The sequence below is a fragment of the Pantherophis guttatus genome, chromosome 7, assembly GCF_059756535.1.
Source record: "Pantherophis guttatus breed Tessera chromosome 7, ASM5975653v1, whole genome shotgun sequence".
In the NCBI taxonomy this organism is placed as follows: domain Eukaryota; kingdom Metazoa; phylum Chordata; class Lepidosauria; order Squamata; family Colubridae; genus Pantherophis; species Pantherophis guttatus.
Window position 1 is genome coordinate 66,620,666 of NC_142069.1, and position 20,803 is coordinate 66,641,468.

General features: G+C 39.2%; 1 protein-coding gene across 1 annotated transcript in view; it reads left to right on the top strand.

Moving 5' to 3' along the window:
- CFTR (CF transmembrane conductance regulator) overlaps window positions 1-20,803 on the top strand; it is a 132,728-nt gene that overhangs the window by 24,011 nt on the left and 87,914 nt on the right. The window contains exons 3-7 of the mRNA XM_034431038.3: window positions 2,806-2,914; window positions 8,584-8,799; window positions 10,261-10,350; window positions 12,432-12,595; window positions 18,652-18,777. Coding sequence (XP_034286929.2) covers window positions 2,806-2,914; window positions 8,584-8,799; window positions 10,261-10,350; window positions 12,432-12,595; window positions 18,652-18,777 — 705 coding nt within the window. The remainder of the gene's footprint in view (window positions 1-2,805; window positions 2,915-8,583; window positions 8,800-10,260; window positions 10,351-12,431; window positions 12,596-18,651; window positions 18,778-20,803) is intronic.

The following is a 20,803-nucleotide window of genomic DNA, read 5'->3' on the forward strand; positions in this document are numbered from 1 at the left end:
ATTACCTTTAATACAAATTGCATTGTAGTCAGCCAGATATCATAACTGATATAGTGCTGATTTCAAAAATATTAACGTACAGTATAATCCTTTTTTATGTCCGTGTGCCTTCAAGTCAACCTTGACTCCTGCTAACTGCTTGGTAAATCCCTGCACGTTTCAGAAGTGGTTTGTCGTTGCCTGCCTCCTAGGACTGACAGAAAGTGACTGACCTAAAGTCACCTAGTTAGCTTTGTGCCTAAGGACTAGAATGGAAGTCTCCCACCTGATGCCTTAACCAATACACCAAACTGATTCTCTACAATATAATCCCAGGCATATGTTCAAAATGTAAATCTTGCTCAGACATTAATACTTGGATTGCAGCATTAGTTCTTTAAAGTAATTATTTTCATATACATAATCTAGAAATTTCTTTGAAAATAGCCTTCTTTCCCATCATGTTTGAAAGCCACTTGGAAATTGAAAGACTCTTAGGATCCCAATTCAGTGAAAAGCTTTTTAACAAATCATTTCTAATATACTATCAAAACTTCAATTTATATAAGACTAATGAAAATGATGAGGATGAACCATTTTCCCCCACATTCTGTGATAAATAAATCTCTATATTTATTTATCCTATTTATCCTATGATAAACAAATCTCTCTATTTTCAAGTAAATAATCATTTAATAGTTGGATTTTGTTCAAGGTTAGTATATGAACTAAATCTTGTGATTTATAATCTATGATTATAAAATTTAAAAAATTCTCCCAAAATCTGCTAAAAATGGTTTCAAAAACAAATTTGGTACATACCCAAGAACCAGACTAGACCATATGAAAAAGGAACCAAATTGCATTAATAAATCTAAGATCAGTAGGTCTCACCTCTTTAATTCTGACCAAAATGTATTGTTATAACTAATGACTCTAAGTTAAATACAAATAGAATAGAATAGAATAGAATTCTTTATTGGCCAAGTGTGATTGGACACACAAGGAATTTGTCTTGGTGTATATGCTCTCAGTGTACATAAAAGATACGTTCATCAAGAATCATAAGGTACAACACTTAATGATAGTCATAGGGTACAAATAAACAATCAGGAAACAATATCAATATAAATCGTAAGGATACAAGCAACAAAGTTACAGTCATAAATAAATAATATTTATTCAGCATGGATTTTTTTCTACTTTGTATTTCTGCTAATTAAATGGAACACTTTCTCTGGTTCAGGGTAAAATAAGTAAGTTAGTAAATAATGAATTATGGAAAAATCTTACCTTGCATCTTAGATACTTAACATTTATCAGAGTATTTATGATTATGTTACTCCTTTTTCAATGGAAGTTGACTAAAGAGTCATTCTGATCACAAACAGAACATCCTGGATTCTTGTCATTACATTAGTCAGAGAGCTGGAGTTGCATAACCAAATGAACTACTTGTTTTGTGGACATTTGATGTTCAACTAAAAACATTTATCTCGTACAAAAAATATTTCACAGGTTTCCCACAGAGTGAAATTTTTAATATCATATTGTTTCCTGGTTATTTACTTTATTGTTTCCTGGTTAGTTACTCTATTTACTTGAAACAATGAATATACATTGAGAAACATGATGCTTTTGGCATAAAAAGAACTGATACATCAAGGAAATACACCTGAGAGGTCTCTGTTTTGCACCAGAGCCTCCTGGTTGACATATTATAGTTCAGACAGAATGTTGAAGCGTAAGGCTTAAGTCAACATTTTGTGGTTGGATAAACAGCTTTTAATGAGCTAACTTATTTAGGCTATCAAATTTGGCTGTGAAACTCCGGAGAATCCTATATAGCATCAAAAACAAATGGAAACTCTTGATGATTATTTGAAATTTTGCAGCCCAGATATTGCTCAAAGCAATCATTTTATCAATTATAACCCCATCTAATACGAACTGCTGGACCTGGAAAAAAATTGTGCATGGATTCAATACTCTGAAATTTCTCCCTAATTAGAATGGTTATCCCATTGAAAGCTCTAGTGGTCTCTTTAAAAGATGCAGCTTAAATAAATTCTCCATAAAGCTACATTAGTTTCTCCTAGACTTCTGTGACTCTTCTGTAAATAACAATAATGAGGTCATGGTTTACATGTCCTTAGCAGCGGCATCCTATGATAGGATAATGTCTTAAATCACGTTTGAAAAAAATGCCTTAGTATAATCTGTCATATCAGTTGCTTTTTGGTATTATTTAATTCCCACATTATATTCAGTGTAGTTAAGAAATGATCAAATTCCATTTTGATTGGAAATTTTTATCAGTATATAAATGTTGTAGTTACTTTATATTCCATAAATAATTGTATTATCTGTTAAAACTGATTCTAAAAATGCATCATTCAGGGTTGAATTACACAGGTTTTCAATGTTAGCTAACAAAACAGAATTGAATTATCTTTTTTCCTTTTCTTTCCCTTGGTACTGGAAGCAATCCAAAACCTTTATTGGCCTATTATTTGTTTAGTGGTCTGAAGAAGTACAACAGGTTTCTTTAAAACATACACTGTGACCTTTTTAATGAATTAACTTTCTGCAGAAAGATGTGTAACGAAGTATATCCATTGCCAAATATTTAACTGAGCTACACTTGAACTTTTATTGAGCTATCATGTCACAGAGGATCAAGTCCTTGGGGTCTTTGCAAAGCTTTGAATTCAATAGATTCCTTAACTAAATCTCCTTGGATATCCTTGGGTGAAATGAACTATTCTTGGGTCAAAGAATGGTTTATTTGGCCACATAATTCAATGTTCTTTTTTTATTCCTCAGAGAATGGGACAGAGAACTGGCTTCAAAGAAAAAACCCAAACTCATCAATGCTCTTAGACGGTGTTTCTTCTGGAAATTTATGTTGTATGGAATAATACTATATTTAGGGGTAAGTTTCCCTTTATTTCGGTTAACATATTGCAATTCAAACGAAGCTTGGATGGGTGATGGGCCCCAGAATGGTGATTGTTGAGGCCATAATCCGGCGGGCCACAATGGCATTTGCTCATATCCCCGGGAATTGTCCATGCCATTATCAGCTAACTGCACTGGTTCCAACTGCTTTCTCACTGGCTGAGGTCTGGTGGGTAGCGTCTCATACCCTACGCTTTGACGCTGCCCAGGCCTTTGCCCCACCTCCCCACTGGATGGTGCCATGGTTCCCGCAGTAGGTTGCTCCGCACTCCTAAACCGTCTAGGCTCTTGCTCCCTCTGCAGTTTGGGGCTGGTAAGGCAGAACCGTGACTCCACCCTCTCTCCAGGTGTTTGAGGGGTCCAGCCCCATAGCCCAGGGTTGCCATGCAGATGTGTCCCGAAAACTGGCTTCCCCGAACCTTTCTCTGAGCACCTCCATGGTGGTGGCTCCAGGACCTGTAGAATAACTCCATTCCTGCCCATCTTCTTCAGTCCACCGTCTCTCCCTCCAGCCCTGGAATGGTGCTTCTACAATGGGTGGTGGGGTTCTGTCCCTAGGTTCCCCAGGCCCTGTTAATGCAGAGCTGTGCCACCAATGTCCTGAGGATGATTGCGTTGGGCCCCTATCCGTTTCCTCCTTACTCTCCACTGAACAGTCCTCATCCCTGGCTTTTCTCTCCTTTGGCTGCACAACCTTGTCCTCCTTTTCCTCGGCTGCCACTGCCTCCACCACCTCCTCTTCCCTTTCACCCATCTCGGGCTCCAGCTGGAGAAGTCCCTTCAGCCATGCCTTTACTCATGAATACAGAACAGAAGGGTATGTGTATCAAGGAGAGCACCGACTTTCTCTTGGCTTTCTAATCCACGTTTGGGCGAACAAATGCTGAATCATCAATCACTGTTGGTCTGGGTCGCTATATCAATGATTGTTTTTTTCCGCTACAAACGGGTATCAGCAAAAGTCAAGTATGATATGCACAAAGTTGGCGCTGAGTGCTACCACACCTCATTTAAGCCAATTTTTTATCGGAAGTGGGGAACTTGTGGAATACCAAATTTTGTCAAATTTCAAATATCCATCAGTCCTAGACAGGATATTAAAGTTCCAGGATATTGGAAACTGTAATCCTTTATTTGGAAGACTACAAATTTTCTACCTCCTTATAAAATATTAAAAATAAATGAATTATTTTCAGGTATTTTTTACAGTATATCTTTCAGAGATGTTCTTGTCCTATAGGAGATGTTCTTGTCCCATAGATATCCTATGATACACTAGAAGGTAGGATTCTAAGAGTAGCATAATTTTAATCATTGCCATAATTTCATAATTATTTTATTTATCAAATGTATATGCCCATTACATTACAAGGTAAGGTGTTTCTTTTAAGTACCTTTAGGAAATTTATTGGAACTTAGTTATACATACACTTTATAATTATTTAATCATTAAAATTCATTTGTTCCTTGAATATAGATCCAATTTCTTCATATTTAGTGGAGATTCATATTGTTTAGATTGTTTATTACCAGTATTAGCATCTATATACCCCATATACATAACTTATTTTTCGTCTTACATTTGTGGGATGGAGAGGAGAAATTCCATGGGAAATAGATGATAGATAGATAGATAGATAGATAGATAGATAGATAGATAGATAGATGATAATTAGATAGATGATAGATAGATAATAGGATTCAAATATATAAACAAAGTGACGTATGAAAAGATGAGTCAGAATTCTTTAACAAACTTCCATGTTTGTCAACAATGTTCTTAAAAAACATTGAAGTATGCTAGAGGTGGAATTTGCTTTCCTGAATTAGAATTATTCTTCAATTCAACCCAGAAGGTTCAAAAAGATTTTTTCCCCACCAAACTAAAGTTGTTTCTCACTTTTTGTATTGTAGTGCTAGCTGCAGCAGTCTGGATAATATTTTTTTAAACTGACATGCTTAATTTTATCTATCATCTGGCTAGTGTACAGTATGAATTATCCTATGCTGCCAATATTGTTATCTTTCACAAGTATAATGAGAATATAGCAAAGACTAATAATGCCAGGTGTGTCTACAAAGATTATCAAAGGTAGTTAGAAATTGCAATACACGTTTTATATTCAGACTTTGTACTTTTGCAAAGAAATCTTTAACCAGAAGAACTGTTAGTTTTGATAGATGGATATCTTTGGAGAGCTTGATTTCAGCTTGTCCCTATCACTAGCTGTCTTGCAAATAGTACAGAAATTCTGTTTTTCAGATTATAAGAAAAGCAACTAGAGAGCAAGTATTAACACTATTATTTGGAAACAGTACAGCTCTTTTCTTTGTTAATCGTTAAAGTGTATTAGGTGTAGCCTTTTCATGTTCATTGTTGTAAAAATTCTATAAATCACTTTGTAACAATAATCTGAAAACACATTGCTATCTTTGCATGGTATACATAACAAACAGTAGTAAAATACAAATTATAGTTCTACACATGTGCTATAACTAGTAAGTACAAGGGCAGAGGCGTAGAGATGTTTTTTAACCAACTGTGGAGGGAGTTAAGAATTCGGAGAATTCCATTACATTCTCTAGCATAATTAAGTTATGTTTTGTGATTTGACTCCAATTGGAATTTTTACCAATAGTGTTCTATTTAAAGTTAATTTTAAGCTTATTAATATGAAGATTGTCATCTTTCTCTTCATACCTGTCCTTTTCTTTCACATTTATGGCCACAGTCTTTCAATTAATTTTTGTAACCCCTACTCCATCCTGCCCTTTGTATTTTTTATTTATTTATTTATTTTCATCAAGTATGTATTTTATGACAGATACAAGTGTAAACATAAATACATGAAAAGGATACAAATAAAAGAAAACATTAGGTTAGGGATGGAAGGCACACTGATGTGCTTATGCACGCCCCTTACAGACCTCTTAGGAATGGAGTGAGGTCTACAGTAGACAGTCTAAGGTTAAAGTTTTGGGAATTTGGGGAAGAAACCACAGAGTCAGGTAATGCATTCCAGGTGTTGACAACTCTGTTACTGAAGTCGTATTTTCTGCAGTCTAGTTTGGATCAGTTTACCATAAGTTTGTATCTATTGTGTGCTCTTGTATTGTTTTGGTTGAAGCTGAAGTATTCATAGGCTGGTAGGACATTGTAGTGGATGATTTTATGTACTATGCTTAGGTCAGACAGAAGATGGTGAAGTTCTAAATTGCCTAAGCCCAAAATTTCGAGTCCGGTGCATAAGGTATTTTGTTTCAAGCAGAGGAGTGGAGGACTCTTTTTGTGAAATATCTCTGGACTTGTTCAATTGTATTAATGTCGATATGCAGTGTGGGTTCCAGACAGATGAGCTGTATTCAAGAATTGGTCTGACAAAAGTTTTGTATGCCCTAGTTTGCAGTTCAATATTACTGGAGAAGAAGCTACGCAAGATTAGGTTAACAACTCTTAATGCTTTTTTAGCAATGCTGTTACAGTGAGCTCTGGCACTTAGATCATTTGAGATGAGTACTCCAAGGTCTTTGACAGAGTGAGGGCTTCTGTAGCTTCTGATCTGATGACAGCTTCTGTACAAGTCACAATGTTTTGTGACTCTGATTAGTTCTGAAAAATGTTCTTTCCATTGTCCAACTGTGAGTTTTAGTCACCAACTTTTTATTTTTGTCCTTTAACATTTTCATTGCATATATATACATATTGTATATAAAAACAGATTTTATTATAGTCTTGATCCTAAACGTGAATGCATCGACACACCTGCCCAATTCTTTTTTTAATTGTTCTTTTATAAATATTCCTCCTTGTGTACTAAAAACATTGCTCTGTTGGTCAAACATAAGTCTGTTCTGTTTGAGTTTTTCTAAAATTATATGTAATCATGAAAAACAATGTGAGTACTTAAACAGGAGCTATGTGATTCAGAATGTCAGTTTCAGTTCATTCCTGAAAAAAACCATATGAATACTAGTGTTTTCATGCTGACTCATTAGGAAATGACTACACATAATAATAATAAATCAATTTACAACGTTGACCTCAAGTTATTTAATGGACAGTAAACAAATTTTACTGTGACTTCACTTATGTTATATCTTCTGATGGCATTCTTCCAATGTATTTTTAACAAAATCAATTATATGCTATATGATAATTTCATATAAAATACCTAAAATTTCATCCGGGAACTATAAACATTGTTTAATGAAAATTTTATTAGTAGGATTTGCTATCCTTTTGAATATTGTAATAATGCTAAAGGATGTATAAAAGGTGGAATTTTCCCATTTGTTTCACTCTTCATTTAAATAGAGAATGAATTTATTAATAATAATCTATGTAAAGAGCCAGATATGATAATTACTAAAGATTTATTAAATTATGTTTTCTAGAAGCAGATCCTTTTGGAGGAATGGGATTATTTTTGTTCCCTGCAACTAGATGGGGAATTGGACCCAAAATTACCACAGATGTTATTGTGGTGAACTTTAATACCCTTTAATAGACTTGTAGTTGTAAGCAGTATGGTTCTTGTAATTATAGTTGTATAGTAATTCAGAGTCATGAACAGAGTCAAAAACCTCTGTTCATGTTCAAGCTGGATCCCCTGAAATATTCACTATTATCCTCTCCAATAACTCTCACTGTCATTATAAGTCATTATTTTATTTATTAAACAAACGTATATAGCCACCCATCTTACTAACACAAACAAGTGGCTCTGGAAAGTGTATAACAAATAATTCTTTATATATATATATAATTATTTATAACTCTGAAATTCTTTATGCTACAATAAAGAGCAGGTTAGAAAGACGCTCCCTTTTCAGCAACATATTGATCATAAGGCTATTAAAAGGGACAATATTATATGCTATAGAATATTGAATACCGTATTTTTCAGAGTATAAGACGCACTGGAGTATAAGACGCAGCTTAGTTTTTGGGGAGGAAAATAGGGGAGAAAATCTGCCTACCAGGTATTCATCTGGCCAGCGTCCTTAGTCTGGTCAGCTGCAGCACATTAGTTTGCTGGTTTTGAGGGTGCATGCTTTTTATCCCCTGCTTGGGGATAAAAAACAGCTTCTAAAGCACATCTGTGAGTCGGAGGGAGCAGGCAAAGCCGGAAGATCGCTTCACTCTCTAGTGTCTCATTAGGGCTGAAAAAAGCTTCGAATAAGCTACATTCAGAATATAAGATGCACCCAAATTTTCAGCCTCTTTTTGGGGGAGGGGAGTGCAACTTATACTCTGAAAAATACGGTAGCTCTGCAATTTTGCATTCATTAGTTCCAAAAACAGACTTATGGGTTTGAATGTTCCCTGAATCAAAAGACAAAGTTACTTTTTCAAAGAACATTGGAAGCTTTCTCTGTAATTCCATAAATAGGAACAAATCAGAGTAGCTGCTGAATTTTATTTTCTTACTTTTCCTACTGATCTTGAGGGAAGTTAGTAGCTTAGGAAGCATAATATAGTCTGTGACATGCATCAATTTTTCCCACTGCTAACCACCACCTCAATGTCTGAAGATAAGGTTATAATTCTTCATGCTCAAATTTGTTGAATAAATAAGTGCTCATATGTATTAGCTATTCAAAAAACCTGACAAAAGTATCTGACTTTTTTTTTAACAACAGGAAGTTACTAAATCCGTGCAGCCTCTTTTACTGGGAAGAATAATTGCTTCTTATGATCCTTCTAATTCCCTCGAACGATCAATAGCCTACTATTTAGCCATAGGACTCTGTCTTCTCTTCATTGCACGAATGTTGCTTCTCCACCCAGCAATATTTGGCCTTCATCACATTGGAATGCAAATAAGGATAGCCATGTTTAGTTTAATTTATAAAAAGGTATGTTTCTATTTTGGTTAAATAAAATTCAAGGGTAATTAAACTGCATAGGAGATTGATAATGATATACTGTGGCCTCACATTGTTACAGTAATGAAAGCATACTGTGGCAAGAACAATTTGTTTTTTGATGATCTACACTTAGTTTATTGTGAAATATCAGCAGAGGATTAATTAATATTTCTTTGAAACCAGCAGTAACAGAGAAAATGAGAGTAAAAGTACGAGTTGTTACGTAAGCTACATGACCATCATCCAATTTCCCTAGTTGTGAGTACTGTGTTTCCCCGAAAATAAGACCCTGTCTTATATTTTTTTGAACCCTGAAATAAGTGCTTGGCCTTATTGCCATGTGCTCAAAAGCCTGATTGGGCTTATTATCAAGGGATGTCTTATTTTGGGGGAAACAGAGTAGAATGAAGCCTTCATGGAGCAATAAGGACTAATTTTGCCTTATTAGAGAAAATCCAAATATGCCAGGAAAGAAGGTAGCTAATGAGCCAAGAATGATAAAATTAATTTACATATAAACTATCCTATTGCACAAACCTAAAACAAAAAAACCCTGTATTTGTGTACAGGTAATTTCTTACAAATGTAATAAAGTGTGAAAAGAATCTGAAATTAAATAAAAATAGAGTCTCCAATCTAATTCATCTACTATAAACTTATTATTTACTTATTTATTTTAAAATCTACCTATTCTTTTCCCATTCATGGTCCTTAAATGGATGCACAATAAATAATAATATAGTTAATTTACAATTACAAGCACAAAATATAAATTTCAATAATTTGGAACTAAAAACTGGCCTCAGTTTACTCTCCAAATCATAACTGGAAAGTATACTTTAAAAAGAAGATGAATTTAGTTTGGAGTTGAGTGCAAATCAGAGTTCATCACTTCTGATGCAATTTCTTGCATGGTTCTTGTAAATTGAAGAGAGAATTAGAGTGAACAAGTAGGGGTAGAATATTTGCGAGTCTGACATTTTATCTACACATACATTTAACTTTACTTCAAAGATGCTGTTTTCTAAATTGTTTTGTCTAATTGTTTCTAAATTGTCTAATTGTTTTCTAAAGAACAAGCCCCAACGAAATAGCTTTTACTTCATTCCCAGATTATAAGGCCACCTAACTTTAACTGATGTGATGTTGAAAGATTGTTTTCAATTTCCTCCTGGCAGGAGCGTCATGGTATTCATGATTTGTAGTTCTTAGGTGGTATTGATACAATGATACAATCAGGATCCATTGACATTTTTTATAGAGTAAACCCTTCTGAATATTGTGAGTATTTATTAGTAATCATGTAGTAGATGGGGAAAAATGTGTTCGTAATAAAACATAAAAATTATATTGCACAGACAATGTTAACATCCACTGATATTGGTTTTTATTTCTATTTGTGTTATTATATGCGGTTGGTTGATAAACTTCTTTTGTTCTGTTTTACAGATTTTAAAACTGTCAAGCAGAGTCCTAGATAACATAAGTACTGGACAACTTGTTAGCCTCCTTTCGAACAATTTGAACAAATTTGATGAAGTATGTTGGCAATCATGTATTTATTGCATTTCTTTGAAGGAGAAGGAATTGGTTCCAATCCATTATAATGTGCTTAACACCACTGGAATTAAAGTAAATTCTTTGCTATGGATAGGTTTGCGAGCGAATAGTCTAAGCGAATTATAAAAAGCAGAACAAAACAACAATCAAAAGAAAAAACAACACTATTATGTATGCTAACAAATCACACTTGCCTGAATTTTTGGATCCAAGTTATCTGTTTGTATTACATTATTCTTGCTATTTGAAGTGACTTCTTAAGCTGTTAATAAACTCTGAGAATAGGATATATAATACTAAATCCATAACATTTACCTCTTTTGGATGTATCTGTATTATATTTATATATTTCCCTATTTTAGTGTTGATCTACTTTTGGAATAAGTGCTACGTGTGCTAGTGCTATTGTTTTTCTTGGCTAGCAGTAATTACCATATTTTCGGTGTATAAGATGCACTCCCCCCCAAAAAAAGTGGGTGGAAATGTCTGTGTGTCTTATTCAGCAAATGTTGCCGAAGCCTCGCCCACCCGCCTCGCCTCCACTCTTCGGCCTCTGCCTCCCAGCAATTTGCCTCCTTGCAGCAAACAGCAAACAGCCTGGTCAGCTTCAGCACAGCCTGATTTAGCATGAGAAGCTGATTGACGGTTGGATCTGCCTCCCAAAATAGGCCTATCAGCTGTTCCAGGCTCGGGGGATCGCCACTGCTCATTATCACTGTCGCTGCCCATCGCCGCTGCCACCTCTCGCCACCTCTGCAAGCCCCATTTTTGGTCTCCAAGCACCCAATTTTTGGCCTCCGCATGCCCAATTTTTGGCCTGTTCCAGGAACAGGCCAAAAAATGGGATGCACGGAGGCCAAAATTAGGGCATGTGGAGGCAGCGATAGGTGACAGTGGCAATCGGCGGCGATGGTGGCGATGGGCGGTGGCAATCCCCACAGCCTGTAACAACTGATAGGCGGTATTCTGAGAGGCAGATCCAACCGCCAATCAGCTGCTCATGCTACATCAGGTTGTTCTGAAGCTGTTTGCTGCAAGGAGGCAAATTGCTGGGAGGCAGAGGCAGAGACAGATTTTTTCCCTTGTTTTTTTCCCCAAAAGCTAGGTGCGTCTTATAGTCCAGAGCATCTTATAGTCTGAAAAATACAGTAAATGGCAGTAGGAAAATACAGCAAATTATTTATTGATTTTATTGTGGATGATATTTAAATTGCTTAAACTTTAAGTGGGACAAAGTAATCGTAAACAGTCTTAGAGATAGATTACTCCTTCTACTATGCTTATGGCAGGGAGTGTTTGGTTGGTCAATAAAATCTTTTTCAGGCTGAGGTCAAAACAAACAAGAGCAGCATGGATGTAATTTCTCACTAAAGTGACCATACCATAAAGAATGTTGTACTTCACTGCTGAGATTTCTGATAGAAGAAACTACAGCTGTTTATGAAATTGTGGAATACAAATTTATATTTCAGCAGTCTGAAAGTTGTTGAAGTTGCACTCCCAAGACACTTTTAAGGTGCCAGGTTGTTAAGCTGGCTTAGATAAAGTTCTGTGTTTTTATTCCCAGATTTTGAAATCACAAAAGCAGATTTATCTGTTCCAGCTTGTGGTGTTTTAGGAACAAAATAGGCATTGCAACTGTGGTCCCATTACTCTGATTAAATATGAGAAGATCTGTACAAAGATCAGTGGCACAGTGTAAGACACTACTGCTGGTAATAGACAGGGAGAAGTTAATATCAAAAGAGGAATCTTTTAAGGATATGGCCACTATCACCACTACTGCTGATTCCTCTATCAACAATACTGAACAAGTCAGGCCATGACTATCAAACATCAAAAACATCTGCCAGCCTATTCCACTGCCTTTACATGGTTAATCAGAAGCTGCATGGAAAAACACCATCTGAAATGGAATAGCTGCTCAACATTGCTGAATATACAGCCAAGATATTTCAATGGAGTTTGGATTGGATGAACATGCCACTCTTACCAGCTTTCATGTTGCTTTCTAAGTATAGTTTCCTTGTGCTTTTATTGTGATTTTGTCTTTCTTTCAGGGTCTGGCCTTGGCTCATTTTGTATGGATTGCACCGTTACAAGTTGTGCTGCTGATGGGGCTTCTCTGGGAGATGTTGCAGGCATCAGCATTTTGTGGGCTTGGATTCTTGATTCTTGTCGTCTTTTTTCAAGCCTGGCTAGGACGAATGATGATGAAATACAGGTGACAAAGCATATATGGGTAGTTTTCTCAAGTAGTGGTAGTCCTCAAATTTACCTGAATTTCAGCCACTAAGCAATGGCAATCCTGACAATCCCTGTTACCATCTTTAATTGAATTCCACTAGTCATTAACTGAGGACCCACCACAATCTAACCCATTCCACATTTAGTCCCTCCCAGCCCCGAGCCTTAGTTCTTATAAGATAAAGGACTGCTTTTGCTGCAGTTCTTCCCAACTGCCTCTTCCCCCTGCTATTTCTGTCCTTTTGGCCACCCTGCATCCTGCCTTGTATGGAGGCAAGCAACCTCTTTTGACTCTGGGGCAACAAGAAGCCCTTGTTCTGTAGCATGGCACAAAGATGCAGCAATCCTGGGAAGCTGTCAAGTTTCCGAAAGATCCCCTAATTAATTCATGAGCCATGAGCCATTCATGAGGGGTAGATATGGCGGGAGCAGGGGGCCATATCATGTTAAGGGAGCACGCACCCGCTGTCTTCAAGTGGTAGGGTGCTCCGGCCCCCAAAGCTCTACTCATTTTCCAGGTTGCACAGACCCTCAGGGCCTGGGCCTTTGACTGATGTTGTGCAACACCAGGTCTGTAGTAGATAAAGCCCCCCTCATTTGTGATCTTGTTCAGGAGGGGGGAGCGGACCTGGCGGGTATTACGGGGACCTGGTTGGGCCCGGAGGGAGGGATCCCTCTGGTAGAAATGTGCCCACCAGGCTTCCACGCATTCCATCAGCCGAGGCCACAGGGGAGGGGTGGGGGAGTAGCGGTTATTATTAGAGAAGGCCTTAGGCCGAGGGAGACCACTGTTCCTCAGACGGCCGGTTGTGAGTCCCTCCTTGTGAAGTGGGGCCATGGGGTTCAGATGGGTTTGCTGATCATGTACCTGGCTCCCTGCCACGTGGCTGCAGCCCTGCCCGAGCTACTCAACGTTATCGCCGCGGTGGTGGTTGATACTCCCAGACTTATGGTCATGGGGGATTTTAACCTGCCGTCCGTGGGTGAGGCATCTGAGGTGGCTCGGGAGTTCATGGCTTCCATGATGGCCATGGACCTGACCCAGCTAATTCATGGCCCTACGCATATGGGGGGAAACATACTGGACCTGGTTTTTTTCTCTGGACAGTGGTTGAGTGATCTTGAGATAGGGGACATAGTCATTGAGCCCTTGTCATGGTCGGATCACTCTCTCCTTCGCCTTGACCTTCGAACTGCGGTACCCCGCCGCAGGGAGGCAGAACCGGTAAGATGGTACCGCCCCAGGCGCCTGATGCAACCTGATAGGTTCCAGATGGAGCTTGGGCCAATCCCCAAGGATCTTGCACACGCCTCGACTGGAGACCTAGTGGCCGCCTGGGATAGAGCCATTTTGCTGCTCTTATTGCGTCATCAGATAATCGTCCGGCCGCTCTGTTTAGGGTGACCTGCTCCCTGCTCCACCAGGAAGCGTGGTGTTCTGTCCCCGTCCCCCCCCACACACAAACAGCCAGCCGGGGGTTAAAGAATTACTTGGCACACACAAGGTTCGTTATCAGGAACTTGGCAGCAATACGATAACCGTCTGCCAAGTGCTTTACTTCAAGAAGAAGGAGTATTCCTCCACCATATAATCACCAACAAATACACACAGTTTTCAAAAACAGTCCAGCTCAAACAGAAACCTTCAGCAGATTCAGGCATTGTACAAAGTGACTAGCCAGAAGTTAGCTTTGTCCATCACAGAGTCTAAATGGCCACCACACACTCTTATATAGCCTGTGCGGTGTGGTCCAGTGACTCAGCTTAATCCCTGGCACGCCTCCTCATCTGCTGCAAACGTTTATCTCGCCTTCGTTGGCGTGGATCCAGGAACGACGTATCACAGTCATCGCTGTCATTGGAGACACCTGGCTCCTGGCCAATCTCCTCTCCCTCAGCAGACACCTGAGGCATAGCCAGAGAGGAGGGGCCTGGAGAGGGAGGCCTGGCCGGCTCCTCTCCTTCATGTTCGGAGCCTTCTTCCTCCGATAAGATGGGCTTGGGGGTCGGAGCCACAACACGCAGGAGGACCCCTTGGAGGGAAGAGCCGAGGATTTTGTTCAATATCTGCATGACAAAATCACTCAGATTCGGGAAGGTCTGGACTCCGACTGGGTAGGTCCAGCGAGGGTGACGGAGGCAGGTCTTGAGAATGTTATCTGGGATGAGTTTGATCCTGTGACCCCAGATAATGTGGACAGGATTCTGGGTAGATTGAATGCGACCACATGTTTGTTGGACCCGTGTCCCTCCTGGTTAGTGCTGGCTTCCCAGGAGGTGACGTGAGGCTGGCTCCAGGGGATTATAAATGCTTCATTGGGTGAGGGTGCTTTCCCCGCTGCCTTGAAGGAGGCAGTGGTGAAGCCTCTCCTCAAGAAGCCTTCCCTGGACCCGGCAGTATTGGCTAATTATCGTCCAGTCCCCAACCTTCGCTTTGTTGCGAAGGTTGTTGAGAGTGTGGTTGCGCAACAGCTTCCCCAGTACCTGGATGAAACGTCGTTTCTAGATCCATTCCAGTTGGGTTTCAGGCCTGGGTACAGCACGGAAACAGCATTGGTTGCATTGGTTGATGATCTCTGGAGGGCTCGGGACAGGGGTTGCTCCTCTGTCCTGGTCCTGTTAGATCTCTCAGCGGCTTTTGATACCATCAACCATGGTATCATGCTGCACCGGTTGGAAGAGTTGCGGGTGGGAGGCAGCGTACTACGGCGGTTCTCCTCCTTTCTCTCCGACCGGTCGCAGTCTGTGTTGACGGGGGCAGAGGTCGACCCTGAGGCCCCTCATCTGTGGGGTGCCGCAGGGATCGGTCCTCTCGACCCTTTTGTTCAACATTTACGTAAAGCCGCTGGGCGAGATCATCCGTGGTTTCGGGGTGAAGTACCATCAGTACGCTGACGACACCCAGCTGTACATCTCCACCCCGGACCACCCAACGATGCCCTTGAAGTGATATCCCGGTGCCTGGAGGCCATACGGATCTGGATGGGGAGAAACAGGCTCAGGCTCAACCCATCCAAGACTGAGTGGCTGTGGTTTCCGACGTCCCGATATAGTCAACTGGCGCCATCACTGACTATTGGGGGCGAATCATTGGCCCCCACAGAAAGGGCTCGCAACTTGGGCGTCCTCCTGGATTCACGGCTGTCTTTAGAAGAGCACTTGACGGCCGTGACCGGGAGGATTTTTCATCCTCGGGAAAAAGTCACTCATGCCCTCGTCACCTCTCATCTGGACTATTGTAACGCTCTCTACATGGGGCTCCCCTTGAGGTGCACTCGGAGGCTCCACCTGGGGCAGAGTGAGGCCGTGCGGGTGGTTATGGGAGCAACGTGGAGTTCTCATGTAACACCTCTTCTGCGCGAGCTGCACTGGCTCCCGGTGGTCTTCCGGGTGCGCTTCAAGTTTCTGGTTATCACCTTTAAAGCGCTCCATGGCTTAGGACCTGGTTATCTACGGGACCGCCTGCTACCACCAATAGCCTCCCACCGGCCAGTACGCTCCCATAGAGAGGGGCTCCTCCGGGTGCCGTCGGCCAAACAATGTCGACTGGCGGCCCCTAGGGGGAGAGCCTTCTCTGTGGGGGCACCTACGATCTGGAACAAGCTCCCCCCGGAGATACGGAGGATCCCGGATCTGCGCACCTTCTGTCGCGCGCTTAAGACTTTTTTATTTCATCAAGCTGGCCTGGCCTAAATCTTCTCCCCTTTTTAAATGTAAATTTTAATAAATTTTAATTTGTTTTAAATTATAGGGTATTTTAAATTCAGCCAAATTATTTAATTTGTTTTTAATTTATTTTAAATTTTTGTATTTATGTGTTTTATCTTGTGGCTGTTCACCGCCCTGAGTCCTTCGGGAGAAGGGCGGTATAGAAATTTAATAAAATATAAAATAAAAATATAAATATGATCCAAACTTCAAAGGAAATATAGTAATTCATTAGGAGCAACATTCCGGCAATATTCGGATGCAGTCAGGACTGATCCCACATAGGTTTACGTTCTCCTATGAACCTGTCTCTCCCCTCCCCCCTGGCCATGTCATAAATCACATTCTCCAATTAACCACTTTGGCTGGCTGTGAAACCTAACACCCTCCTTCTGATTGCGGTCAGAAAAATGTATGAAATTCACTTCAGTTCTCCCTCCCTCCTGCTCATGGCAACTTGAAAGCTTTGCAAGTTGACACTCCAGCTGCACCAGCAGCATGGTGCAAAGCTCAGCCTCCCCAGATAGTCCCAGTCGCAATCATCCTCATCACCCTGCACTCTGATCCCCCTGCACTCTTGCACTTTGCTGCCCCTTTGCTGGCCTTCACTGTCTTCTGCTGCTGAGGCATGCCCCACACAAGCCCTTCTTGAATCAATTTCTGGCTACATCAGGCCATCTCTCCCAGGTCTCCTGAGGATCCACTGTGTGTAAATTTGAAAAGAAAGCTTCACATGTCCAGAAGATGCCTCATGAAAGGCCAGGGCAGGTATGCTTGGTCAGCAATGGGAGAAAGAGGATGGTGAAAGTCAGCAAGGGCAGCAGAGACTGAAGAATGCAGGCTGCCAAAAGGCATAGATGGGGAGAGATAGGAGGATAGGGAGACTTGAAGTATTGAAGCAGTGATAGCAGTGAATTTTGATCACATGATCACATGGGTGCTGCATTGCTTATAACTTTAAGGATTTAATCCTTTTGTTCAGCATCACTGTAACTTTGAACTGTTGCTGAATGAATGCTGTAATAAGGTTCTTAAATAAAGGTTCTTAAATAAAGAAGCCAGAAAATTACCTTCAACATGGAGCAGAAAAACATAGGCAGTTATGGGCAAGCCATGCGTAGTTGGTGACCATATTCATAAGGGAAGAAGCATTTTAGAGTTTCTTCAGCAGCTGAGTATTTTGTCTATTGTATCTCCCTGACCAAGAATATTTGGAACATTAACTCTGTTTTGTGGGCAACACATATAATCTATATGTAATTTATATACTTGTAATTAAAGGAATAATGTCAAACAAGTGGTCCTGATACAATACAGTATATATTCCTTTGCCTTGATTCCAATAGCTATGCTTTGAGAAACTGGCAGTGATTGAAATAAAGAACAAAATTTGGTTAAGTGGGTAACTCTTTGACTCCTAACAACTATATTTAACCTTTTGTGGGGCAAAAAGACTTAAACCCACAAAAGAAATGTTGTGGCACAGGTAGAAGTAATAATAGTTGATGATTTCCCACCATCTTTTAAAAAAATTAAGCAAGGCCTACTTTAGGGCTAACACTATACTTTGCATGCTTTTTCAACTTCCAAATGGCAAGGGGCATGAGTGATTGCTGTACTATAAGATACTTCCCCTTATGTACATGTTTTAAAGGGCCTGGTGGCTCAGCAGACTGATAGCATTGTGATTAACACCAGCTGTCTGCAATTACTGTAAGTTCGAATCTCACCAGGCCCAAGGTTGACTCAGCCTTCCATCCTTTCTAAGGTAGGTAAATTGAGGACCCAGTTGTGGTGGCAATAAGCTGACTTTGTATAAATATACAAAAGTATGAAGGCTATTGCTTAACGCATTGTAAGCCGCCCTGAGTCTCCGGAAAAGGGCGGCATATAAATCAAATTAAAAAAAAAATGTTTATTGTTACATATTATTCAGAAAAAACATTTCATGGACTCAGTGGAAACACACACATGCGCACGCACACACATACACACAGCTAGTGTTTTTTACATATATACATAAGGCTACTGTTCTCAAATAAATTATTGATTTTTAGCTCTGTATTTTGCATTGAGTTTTACATAATGGCACATCTATACCAATGCAGCTTTTAAAAACTATTGGAGAATCATTTGAACAGTATCAAAGGACATTTTAAGGATTTTAGGAACTTGTTACCAGAATAACAAACAAGTGCAATTTTCTGTACGCTTCTAGTTTATGGAAGGAATAGATACCTTATTGATACCGGTAGTATATTGTGTGCAGTGTTTACTAGATTTTCAGTAAGATGAGTATTAAATACAGAACATAATTATCTACAGAGATCAGCGAGCAGGAAAAATCAACGAAAGACTTGTAATTACCTCAGAAATGATAGAGAATATACAATCAGTAAAGGCTTATTGTTGGGAAGATGCAATGGAAAATATGATTGAAAGTCTGCGACAGTAAGTATTTATATTTGTCCATCTTAAATGCATGGCATATATGTTGCATAATCCAACAATGAGATAAAAGTTTAGTTTGTAAGATAATAATTATCATTTTATTCTTGTTGTAATCAAACTGTTGGGTCATGCTGATCCAAACAATTATTTTTACCTGATGTGCTGTCTGTCTTTGTCTATCTTATGATGGCCTATCTGAATAAGTACTTTGCAAAAATCACTTTACCCAGGAGTCACACCTGGTTCTCATATTTTTACCTGGAAATCATCCATATAATGAATAGAAGTCATCTTTCAATAGGTCATTTAGATTAGCATCCCCAACTTTTGCAGCTTGGAGGCCCAGCTGGAGTGGGGGAGAGGGGAACTGGACTGGATAAACAGTGGGCTGGAGCACACACGTGTTCCTAAGCAGCTCAAGTCATGTAAACAGCAGATCAGTGCATATGTACATGCCACACAGCTGAACTGCAGATGTACTCATGTGCACCAGCTGCCTCTCGTGCAGCCCAGTTCCAAATAAGCAACAGCCCACTAGTGGGCCACGGCCCGGGGTTGAGGATACCTGATTTAGATAGTGTAGAATTGTTTTGAATTTCATATCATCTGAAACTCAGATATACAGAATGAAATGAAACTTTAGCCATATGCAATTTATTCGGAGATGGTTAAAAAATAATGATATAAATGGAAACATTTTAAACTTGAGCCCTATTTCCAATTTCCTTCTCTCCTTAATTTTTCGGAGGCCAGCTGACATTTTAGGAGCTGTTGGCATGGAACTCTAGGGCAGGGATCGCCAATCCCCAGTTCATGGACTGGCACTGGGCTGCGCCATACCAGAAACTGGGCCCTGCAAACAAGCGAAGCCCTATCCATGGAATGCAGGCAGCACACGAAACTCCGGTCCACTGGAACCAGTCCCTGGTGCCCCAAAGGTTGGGGGCCGCTGCTCTAGGGAACATATTTTTAGGTTTTCTTTCAGGTGTTTTTTTTTAATTGTATCGTTTGGCAGGATGTTTATTTTTAAAAGGACACCAAATGTCAATGAAGCAGGAAATAAACATTTATTCACCTTCCTGTGTAATTCTACCCCTGTGCTGAAAAATTTCGACAAATAATAAATCCATATTTGTGAATAGGTATTTTTCTCAGACTTTGTATCTGAGACTATATTATTTGCTATTTAGAATAATATGAATCATTTCCATAAATATTGTATGATTACTCTATGTTTTCCTTAATAAATAGTTTATTATTTGTTTTGCAGAATTTATTGTAGAACTGGGTGTGCCATTACATTCTGTTTTTTCAAAAAAAAAACTTGGAGACTTAGTATCTGGTACACAATGTACAAATTATAAATAATAACTGCAGTTAAAATTTATTAGGGACTCTACTTCTTTAGAAAATAGAAAGAATGCTAAAATTACAACCAAATTATATAAATCTTCTAAGGTAAAAGAAATTCAATCTAATTTGAAGATCCTGAATACCTTGAAAGGGTGATATTGAAATACAATATTTAAGAATGAAAGGAATAAAAGGAGCTCAGAATAGAAATAGAAAAGTGTTGGCAATGAGGCTCTAAATTGATATTTATCAAAAATATTTCAATAAATTTATACATTGTTAGTATTAAATTGTTTTGTTTTTTTTAAAGAAAAAGTAATAGCCATTTCTGATTTTCATTCATTAAAATACTAGTCTCTTGTTTCAAATTTGTATTGTATTTAACTTTCTCATTTACTTTTTCCAAATTGTCCTTAACTGTTTCACCTACCGGTATACTGATTCACTAATACTGATGATTATTTCAGTACTAAAGATATTTAAATGGAGGTGTGTCAAACTGATTTTTCATGTAATACTAGCTACTGCTATTTAGAATAACAATAATATTACATTTTACATGACTTATTTCTCTCCATTGAAACCAAATCAAAATCATTTAATTGTACCTGGTTTAGGCATAATCTTGAGGCAAAGAATTCCCCACTCCTATCTTATCATGTTCCAAATCTCA